Source organism: Nicotiana sylvestris, chromosome 5 (assembly GCF_000393655.2).
Source record: "Nicotiana sylvestris chromosome 5, ASM39365v2, whole genome shotgun sequence".
Taxonomy (NCBI): domain Eukaryota; kingdom Viridiplantae; phylum Streptophyta; class Magnoliopsida; order Solanales; family Solanaceae; genus Nicotiana; species Nicotiana sylvestris.
In genome coordinates this window covers 160,413,641-160,424,019 of record NC_091061.1, presented here as the reverse complement: position 1 = coordinate 160,424,019, position 10,379 = coordinate 160,413,641, and the positions used below count along the sequence as shown (strand labels likewise).

Below are 10,379 nucleotides of genomic sequence, written 5' to 3'. Positions count from 1 at the left end.
GGCCCATCTTGTGTTTTCCGGTCAAAATAGCACGGGTGAGTCAGTTTTCGAACTGATCATTTAAAAATAGTCAACGTTTGTCAAGTCATTGAAAAATAGTCACTATTTTACTGCAACAGAGACTGATCTAGGATAATATACTGGAGTTCGGTATATTATAGGGGTGGGCATATATCGGGTAAAACCGATCACCCGAACCGTTAATTATTTATTGGGTTATCAGTATTGGGTCATTGGGTTAACGGTTCAGTAACGGGTTAAATTTTTATTTTTTTATTGGGTTATCGGTTCGGGCTCGGTTTGGCAATTCTATTATTGGGTAAAACCGATAACCGAATAAGGATTAACTAATTTACTAGTTTACCCTTAAGTATATACATACTAGGGTTTCATAATTCATAGTTCACTCTTTGATTTCCCTATTCTTTCTCAGTTTCTCTGCCTCACGCCCTCACCAGTCAGTCCTTTAAGACTCAGGCCGGCGTCAGTCGCATCACGCCCGTCAAAACTCAGGCCGGCGTGAGTGTGCTTTAATAGTTGAGCTGTTACAAAGTTATCTTGTGTCAGTTGTTATAAAATTTGTATTTTATAACTAATAAACTTTTTAATCTATATACATAATTCTGTACTAGAGTAAAAAAGTCAATGCACAAAGATTTACTGCTAGTCGTTTGAACAAAGAAGATCTTAAGAACACTGATTTTACCGAAATTGTTTTATACATTGCAAATCTTATAAAACTGTTTTAGCAAAATAGTTTTATACCGAAATAGTTTTATACATTGTGAAACTGTTTTAGTTGTTTTATCTTATAGGGTAAACCGGTAACCGAACCGATAATGATCGATAACCGATTAACTGAAAACTGATAACCAATATATTATCGGTTTGATTATGGGGTTATGATATTTGTAAACCGATAACCGATAGGCAAAATCGATAATATTCATAACCGAACCGGCCGATGTCCATCCCTAGTATATTATGCTTGCTCCAGTATAATATACTGGAATTCCAGCAAAGTATACTGGAACTCCAAACTCCAATATAATATACTGAAGTTCCAGCAAAGTATACTAGAACTCCAGTATAGTATATTATGCTGGAGTATTTTTCGGATTTTGAACAGTGTTTTCGTTCAAATTTATCTTCCAATTTAAAGTCGCTAAATTTCGATGACTTGAAATTGTTGCTATTTTGAATGACTACTTGTAAATCTGGCTATTTTTGAATTTCTTCCGTTTTCCCGCCGAAACAGTAAGGACCCACAAGGGAACATGAAATTACACCCAACGACCTTAAATGGCCAATATTAATTTTTTAGTCCCCGCTTGCCTCATAGGCAAACTTTAAGGCCAAAAGTCTAAAGTGTTGTCATGGGACAAACGAGGAGCAAGTTAAACTTAAAATTCTACCCAAGGGGCAAAATGCAAGAGTGGCAACGAAATGTCCTGTTTCTATCATTCACACTAACACGTAAAGAGGTTTTTAGAACCCATTTTGATTGACTTAAAAAAATGGCTTTTCAACAGAAATAACTTTTAAGCCAAAAAACAAGAAGTTAGAGTTGCTCATCTTATTGCTTTTTGGTTTATTTTAAGTACTTTTTGATTTTGCCAAACACCGGATAAAAAAAGCTAAAGAAAAGCATAAAAGTTGATTTCACCGTCTTAAAAGCCAATCCAAACACCCTCTTAGTTAAAAGTCTAGATAGATGGGTTTACAAGTTGAAATCGGAAGTCGTAACTCAGTCCAAGTAATCATAGTAAACCACAGTCGCAATTAAGATACTTGTCATGAAAGAAATCTGTAAACTTCGATGAAGCATTCTGGTCAAGAAGTTCATCAGAATTCCTGATGCTAAGTTGGAGACTTATCAATTGATAATAACTTGTCTCGTTCAATATATAAATGGAGACATACAACCATTTTATTGGCACTAAAAAGAACCAAAAAACTAAAACAGGAAACAGATGAAGCTTAAAGTACATGGGGAAAGCAGTCGGGAAAGGGGGTCGGTGCGACGTTGTAGGGAAATGAAAACAGCATATCCCCAACAAATCTTGCATCCACCACCAGTGCACTGTGTCCGAAAGACCTGAAAAGGCACAAATTATATAATTTTTCAGAGGAATTGCATACAGCAAAAGCTCCACAGTTTAGTGATTCCAAGAAATGCAGATATCAGAGATGATGTTCAAAGGAAGACAATCACATACCTCTATAGTTCATCCTTTGCTGAATCGGTTTTGGCAGAGTCTGACTGAACAGGCTTGTCGCGATTCTTTTCAATAAATTCGATGAGTGCCTCTTTTGTTCCATCACCATCATACTGTGACAATTTACCGGAGGCAGATCTGAAGTACATGGTAGGGAATCCCTGAACATCGAATTGATCTTTTGGGAGATCATTCAGGGTTGCATCCTGCAAAGGGAAAGCAGATGAGGAAATGACCAATGATGAACAAAACAACTATTATATGAACATTTTGATGCATTTATCTGTTATATGAGAAAATGTTGAGATCAGCTAATATGTACTCTAAAACAAAAGAATGTACGAGAATAAGTGGGTCGGATTTCATTGTTTAGTTGATGAAAAAATTCTTACCAGTTTTGCAATCAGAACATCTGGATCACTTTCAAACGATACGGCCACTTCATCCAAAATTGGAGCTAGCTTCTTGCAGTGGCCACACCAAGGTGCGTAGAACTCTAACAGTACTGCACAGACCAAAAAGAATTTAATCAGGATGAGCAAGAATTCATATAGAAAATGTTACTAACATCTGAGAAACGAGGAGCCTGATTAATCAATAGGTAAAAAAGATAAAATGGTAAATAATGTCCGTGCCTGTAGTCTTTATCAAGTAATAATCCTTATAGCCACTATAGGATATTTGAAGCATTTCTTTATTTCTACTCTCTGTCGCTTTATATCTCAGTTTGTATTCAAGATATCCCAAAATAATCTTCTCATTCATTAACGGATTAGATTTACCTCATATATTCAATTCATCAAGATGACACCTTCTGTACCAATTTTTTGCTCGTTGTTCTTCAACAATTTTTGGCTCATTTCTCAACATACTACTACTACATATGATTTTTACTCTTTAAGTTCCACAATCAATTAATTCACTACATCCAACTCTTTGTCACATCTTACACACTAGTAAAGAATAAAGATATGGACTAAACACTAAAGAGGCAGCGACGAAATGGTGTAACAAAGAAACGGTTCTCACCCAACCAAAACAGGGAATAAAGAATATGACATTGATAGACACGCACCGTTTTTCCCTGAGTTGAAAACCATATCCTGGAGGGTATCTCTAACAACCACCTTAACAGGTTCGTCATTGGTTTCAGGGATGGGCTGTGATTTTACATATGGCTTCAATTTTCCGTCCTGTAACCATGTGGAAAATAAGAGGACAAAGGTTAGCCAAGCCTTTCGTTCAATCCAGAATATTGTTCACAACTGATTACGCTTTATCCCAAATATCCAAGAAGATACAAGTGCAACATGAAAACTACCAACAACCGAAAGAACATGACTCATCACCTTGTAATCCTTCAACCACGCAGCAATAGCATCAGGTTCGACATGATCCTTAAGATACTTTTGATCATCAGTGCCCATTATTATGATCAAAGGTGCCTGTTCGGGCTTCAGTCCAAAATACTGCAATCAAAGACAAAATGAATGTTCAACATGTCTTTTATGTGATCATGGGGGTAAAAATAATACACTAATCAGATAGCTGAATATTTTTTAACTAACCTCAAAAGCACCTTCACCAGCCTCAACATCACCCAAGAGAAAGCTCACTCCTTCCCCCTTATAAAGCTTGGCTACATCGTTGTACTTGGACTTGAAAGCCTCAAGCTCAGAGCTGAAGTTCACAAATAGCAAGGCCTGCAAATTTGCAGATGTAAAATGGATAAAAAAAAATTAGTACCTTAAATTTGAAGTTAATCTTCAAATATTAGTAAATGAAAACAAAATTATACTGGTACCAAATTTAGAACTGCAAAAATCATTAAAAGCATAGAATTGATTGACGTTGAAATATCACGTCAAAATGCAGCATTACAGCTCGCAGAATCAAGTACCTTGGAATTGGTGCCATCAAAAAACTTGTTAACATACTCATTGTTGTTTGGGTCATTGTCAAAAACAGTAACAACAGGAATACTAGCTTCTGCAATGAACTTCTCCATAGCATCGACTTGAAAATCCTGCAAGAGAGGCCAATTAAAAGATAACATAAGGCAAGACTTCAGCTTCGTAACCATGACACAAATGAGTATCAAAGAGACAATATAACACAGAGATAACAGCAATACCTCAAAATCAACAAAGAGTTCATCAAATGGCTTTAGAAGACGAAGAGTGGGCTTATCGACTGGACTACCCCGAGGGAGGAGTTTAGCATCAACAGTGTGAGCAAAACTGATCTCAGCTCGTAGTTTTTCAGCTAGTGTTAGATAGTTCTCAAATTTTTCTCCAGAGGCTTCTGGAAATATACCAACCTAAAGAAATATAAATTGGTTTTCAGACAGCAAGAATCTATGGCATATGTGAGAATAAATTTCTGTAATGAGAAGTGAGGAAACAATCAGCCAAAAGTAATCACCACTTACAACAAAGATCTTTTTCTCATCAATAAGGTTTGCAGCATCCTCCTTCGATTTGATTTCAGGAGATGCAGGACCCGCTTGTTTCTTCAAATAGGCTACAATACCATCAGCTTCACGAGGTCCGTTATAATCTTGAACTTTCTTTCCTCCATCCCGCAAGATCTTAATAGTAGGGAAACCCTGGATCTCATACTGCGTTGCAAGTGCTCTATTTGCTTCATCACTAGCATCATACTTAGCTAGAACAATTGGAGGGTCGTGACTGCTCAACTCTGCGGCAGCTTTTTCATACTGCAAAAGAAAATAATTTACCATAAATCAGTGACAAAGTTTGAAAATGCCAAATAAAAGTATAAGGAAGGAGATAGTAATAGTACCTCAGGAGCAAGACTCTTACAGTGCCCACACCTATTATCAGAAACAGATTATCAGATGCTTATTAAATATAAAGAGGTTGGAAATTGTTCATTACACAATTGAATCTACATTTGACACTTCTTTAGCTGATACACTCAAAATAATCACAGGTTTGAAGGCATTTAAAATCCAATTTGAAGATTTGTACAGACCTACAGTTAGTATTTCACACCAAAGTATAACCAAATAAGCATTTTAACAATGCTATATAACCATGAAAATTGATTATCAAAACCATAGGAAAGATCGAAATTAATGTCAAGTTGTTAATCCAACCATCTCAAGCATGTTACGTCCTCAAAGTCATATAGCTTTAACATAAACTGCAAGAGTCTCTTTTCATGGGCCTCTACTTGAAAACAAAAGAAGCACACAAGAAAACTCTTTGTGGTGTTCGGGTCAACTTGGGAGTACCTGGCACAAATTCCACAAGACTCTTTGTGGTGTTCGGGTCAAACTTACGAGCACCAGGACTAATTCCAAAAGACTCTTTATGGTGTTCGGGTCAGCTTGCACCTGGCCTAATTCCACCAGGCACCTGTTACTTCCCACCAGTAACAATATCCACTAAGGCTTACACATAAAAAGACTACAACAGAACTCTACACAAATTATATCGAAATGGACTCACTAGTTTAATTTGCAGATCAAAACCATTTGAAGTTTTGATTTTATTCCAAAAAAAAAAGGAACTTGATCGCGATTGAGAGAATTTGCGACAATTTTATGTTCCAATTAACCAGTAAAAGTCAACAAACAAACGTTGACCTACAACAGACTGTCCCAGAAATAAAAAAACCATTAACTCGCCACAACACAAAACAAAAAAAAAAATCTAATTAAAGAGTTATCACAATTTAAAAAACAGAAAAACAGCAGATACAGAAGAGGAAAAAAGGAAAATTACCAAGGAGCATAGAATTCAAGGACGATGAAGTTGTGCTTGGCAATAGTTTCAGTGAGGTTAGAACGGTCCAAAGTCAACACATACTCCTTTTCCCCTTCTGCAGCAACCCAAGCTACAAGAAGAAATGCTGCTACAATTACCAAAATGCCCCTCATTTCTCTTCTCCTCGTACTCGATAATCTCCCTCTGTGTCTGAAGTTGGTGTGAGTCATGCTCCTAAGATTTTTATATTTATAAGGGAAAAATAAAAGTTGTAGTTGAATGTGCCATGTCAGCATTTAATTATTACGTGTAAAGTAGTGATTGGTATAGGTATGTGTCAATACGTGGAGGGGTTGTAATTGTAATGTAAAGTAGATACTGGGAAATCCTATTCTGAATTTTGTTTTTGTCTTGTTATTTATTAGGCGTGAAAAATGTGAAAATGACACCGGGCATTTTTAAGTATGTTTTTAAAATATATTTATAGTTAACAATTTATTTAAAGACTAATCAATTCACTCAAATTTCAGGGCACGACGTCCTAAAGTTTAAACCTCATTCGGGATATTGTGTCCTAGAGTTCGAAAATAGTGTCAAAAAATTTGAATCTAAAATCTAAAAATTTTAATTAGCAGTTTAAAAATTCAGGATATTTAGTCCTGAATTTTAAATTAACATTTTACAGATTTAGGACATTTATGATGTGTTTGGTATGTATGAAGGGAAATATTTTTTAATTTTTCTATGTTTGCCTTGAATAATTTGGAAAATATTTTCTTTATGAACTCATTTTCTTCCAATTGAAGAAAATGTTTTCCCTATCAAAAGAAGAGGAAACATTTTCTAAGGACCCGTTGGCCATAGATTTGCCAAAATAAATTTAAATTTTATTTGGCAAATACATATTTGCCCATAGATTTTGCTTACATTTTGGCAAAATTTCAAATCCCAAAATCAGTTCAATAGCTGGTTTTGGGTCAAAATATCACTATTACATTTTAAAAAAATTGCCCAAACTTTTGCATTTTATAAAAGAGCCCACAATTTATTATTTTGTAACAATGTTGTTTCGTCTTCTCGGTCATCTGATAGTGCATCATATAATTTGTTATAAAAATGATAATTTTGTATCAAATTTATTTATGTTCAGGACTATGGTTTGCGATAATATAATGAATATTATTGATGATGGTACTGTTGGGTATTTGTGATAGTTTTTAGAACTTGTGATTATAAATCATGTTTCATATTTTTCCAAGATAAATTTGGGAAATATGTTTTGAAAATTGATGTCCAAACGCATTTTTATCTTTAAACCAAACTTCACCCAAATCAGATTTTTCAAAACAAATCTGGGAATCTATGGCCAAATGCTAGCTAAAACTCATTTTCAATTATCTTCATCCTATTCTCCACCCTCCCACCCCCATCCACTCGTACCCCATCCCTACCTCCACCTAGTGTTTTAAAAGGTCATAGTGTGAGGCGAGGCGTTTTACTTAATACTGGGCGAGGCAAAAGCCTCGAGACATGGGGTGCAAGCCCCACGGATCTTTAATTTTTACAATTTATGAATTATTAATATAGCATTATAACACAACAACAAAAAAAAGATATATTAAAAGTTCAAGAAAACTAAAAAGAATTAAAGAAACTCATATAAAATAAAATATCTAACATGTTTTACAAATATAAATAATGCAATATTTAAAAGTTACTATAAAATATAAATTAACTACAACGTCTTAACTTTCGAATAATTAAAAATTATAATTTTTTAAAAATATTATCAAACTGCATATTTTACCTCCTTAAAAGTAAATACTCAATAAATTTGACCAACACTGTAATTTAACATATTCCTTTGTCATGAATAAATACAAAATTACTTTTACATAGTAAATAACAAATATATGATAATTTTGAGAGACATAGAACTAAAGCATGAAGATCTATCAAGTAAAGATATAAATTTTAATTGTCTATTTTCAGAGAGGAAATACCCAAATGATATTCACCTTCACAATGTTCTCAATTAGTAAATATGCAATATTATGGTTCATTATTTGAGTTATTCACAATTTTCATATTCCAATAGAATTAAAAAAAAAACTTTAATCATTCATTTGTTAAAAAAATTTGAGAGCCAACGGGACTAATTAGTGAATTCAACACATGATTTGGATAGAAAATGTTGAGCAAGTCCGGAGCGTTGAGCGTTAGGCGTGTTTAGAGCGCACAGTCGGACGCTTGGGGGCATAAGCCTCGTAGAAGTAAGCCCTACACATAAGTCTCAAGGCATTTTGATAGTGCCCCGCCCCAATGCAAATCCCAAAAAAACTTTTTAAAACAGTGCCCCCACCCCAACTGCTCCAACTAAATAGAAATATTATTTAAAATGGTACTTTTTTATGTTATTGATAGAGTAATTTTAGGACACTTAGGGTGTATTTGGTATGAAGGAAAATATTTTCCGAAAAATATTTCAAATTTTCCCATGTTTCGTTCACTTAAATATTTTGGAAAACGTTTTTTTGATAAACTCATTTTCCTTCAATCGGATGAAAATATTTTCCCTATCAAAAGAAGGGATAATATTCTCTTTTTCAACCTTTCTTAATCCTCATCTTATTCCCTATCCCCACCAACCCTCAACCTCCCACCCCCATAATTAAATAATTAAATTCTTGAAGAAAATAGAGTCCTGAAAATGTTAGTAATTTGGGAGAGGGGAGGGGGGGGGGAGGGGGGCAGGAAATATAGGGATTTGGGGGAGGGGAGTGAGAAGAATCACATAGAAAATTATTTTTTTAAAGAAATATTTTCTATTCTCTAACCAAACATTAGAAAGTATTCTCGGAAAAATTTCACGCATCAATCAAACATGAGTAAATAAGTGATCATTCATTTTCTAGAAAAATATTTTCCAGATTTTTCCTTCATATAATTACATCCTTAGTCCTAAATTTTAAATTAGCAACTCAAAAATTTAGAATACAATAGGATATTTAGTGTTAAAGTTTAAGAGAATTAACTAATTATAAATTATGAATATATTTTAAATAGCAAATTTAAAGTGGCTACTGGTGCACTTCACGAAATGCTTACAACCCTTACCCAAAACCCTAGCTACTGTCTCTTCGTCTGCTTATATAAAGCGTCATGTTATTATCCCTTTCAAAGGAGGAGGCGCCGGTTCAGTGGAAACCACATTTCTTCACTTTCTTTTTTCAAAATTTCCTTATTTTCTTGCCTTTTTCTTTTCCTCACATTTTTCTAAATCTCTAGTTTGCTTAAGGGGGGATATGGTAATTGTAAGGCTTTTATGTTTATTGAGAGGGAAAATGATGGTTATTTATTGTCATCTGATTTGTATCTCATATTTGGATGCAAAATTAGTGATTGACACCATTTTATCTGATTCTCTCTCAATAATTATGTTAAAATTCCTATGGGTATATTTTTTAGCTTTTGTTTCAGTTTAGCTAATTTCAAGATATTTTTAAGCAATATATGCAAAAAGGTGTGATGATGTTTATCCATCTATTCTGTAAGATTCTATGATGAATTCAAAAACATGCACTACCATCTGATCTTTTTGCATATCACATTTTTTTTTCTTCTTTTTTTTAAGATTTTTGTGATTTTTGCTTTATCTTCAGAAAAAAGCAAAAGATTTAAGTGTAATTGGCTTTTGTTTGGCTGAGATGCTTCTGCAAAATCTTTTTGTAGTTTTGTTTTATTTTTCTTTTTATTTTAGTTTAAAAACTTACACATTAAAATGAATAATTGCCCGTGGTATCTAATTTCCAGTCGTTCTATTGTCACTGGATATTTCGTTTTTGAGGGCAGAAATTAAACCAAAGAACAGGTCTTGCGACATAGTTAGCTTTAGTAACAATAAGCCTTCTGTTACTTTAACCCTGTTCATATGTTTTTAAGATTACTCTATTGTACACCTTTTTGTATTTTATAGTTCTGTATTGTTACCCATTATTTTATAATGTTTCTTATTGTATTTAATTATATTATATTATTTTATGAAAATAATGTTTAAATAAAGTGTATTGTTTTTTGTTAAATAATATTTTGTTGTTTGGTTTGATTATATTGTACTGTAACTAATAACTTTATTAAAATACCCATAATTATTTAAATATTAATTTATCAAGAATTATACAGCTAATTAGAGATAAAGTAATTAGAATTAAAATTATAAATCAAAGTAGAAAAGAGAAAGAAACAAAAGGAAGGCAAAACCTATAATTGACGTTATAGGTTGGAGTTTAAATAAAATTAAAAAAAGAATAAACCGATAGAATTATAAATAATAGGTTAGGCATAATTAGAAAAAAATAGAATAATTCTATTACATCGAATCGTTTGCTACAAAAAAAAGGAACTTTTTATTATTTCGGAACAATGA

At 33.4% G+C, this 10,379-nt stretch overlaps 1 protein-coding gene and 2 non-coding genes across 3 annotated transcripts; 2 read left to right on the top strand and 1 right to left on the bottom strand.

The window, feature by feature from the left end:
- Positions 1-1,880: 1,880 nt before the first annotated feature.
- On the bottom strand, positions 1,881-6,198 carry LOC104225536 (protein disulfide-isomerase-like). Its single transcript, XM_009777359.2, has 11 exons — positions 5,972-6,198; positions 5,025-5,055; positions 4,651-4,938; positions 4,354-4,539; positions 4,120-4,245; positions 3,788-3,922; positions 3,569-3,688; positions 3,295-3,412; positions 2,612-2,724; positions 2,220-2,425; positions 1,881-2,098 (listed from the first exon to the last, which is right to left on the bottom strand). The coding sequence occupies exons 1-10, from the start codon at positions 6,181-6,183 to the stop codon at positions 2,222-2,224; spliced, it is 1,533 nt and encodes a 510-aa protein (XP_009775661.1). The 5' UTR covers positions 6,184-6,198; the 3' UTR covers positions 1,881-2,098; positions 2,220-2,221.
- A 3,095-nt stretch (positions 6,199-9,293) lies between these two features.
- On the top strand, positions 9,294-9,377 carry LOC138869883 (small nucleolar RNA U31b). The gene has a single exon (XR_011400133.1). It is a non-coding gene; the product is annotated as a small nucleolar RNA U31b (small nucleolar RNA).
- Positions 9,378-9,471: 94 nt separating this feature from the next.
- Positions 9,472-9,552, top strand: LOC138869866 (small nucleolar RNA Z195/SNORD33/SNORD32 family). The gene has a single exon (XR_011400116.1). It is a non-coding gene; the product is annotated as a small nucleolar RNA Z195/SNORD33/SNORD32 family (small nucleolar RNA).
- The last annotated feature ends 827 nt before the right edge of the window (positions 9,553-10,379 follow it).

Excerpts from the sequence above, each read along its gene's own strand:
- LOC104225536 (XM_009777359.2), bottom strand. The coding sequence starts at position 6,183 with ATGACTCACACCAACTTCAGACACAGAGGGAGATTATCGAGTACGAGG. Across the intron at positions 4,939-5,024 it reads GTAAGAGTCTTGCTCCTGAG|TATGAAAAAGCTGCCGCAGA; the intron begins GTACTATTACTA and ends TTTCTTTTGCAG. Across the intron at positions 3,923-4,119 it reads TTGATGGCACCAATTCCAAG|GCCTTGCTATTTGTGAACTT; the intron begins GTACTTGATTCT and ends GCAAATTTGCAG.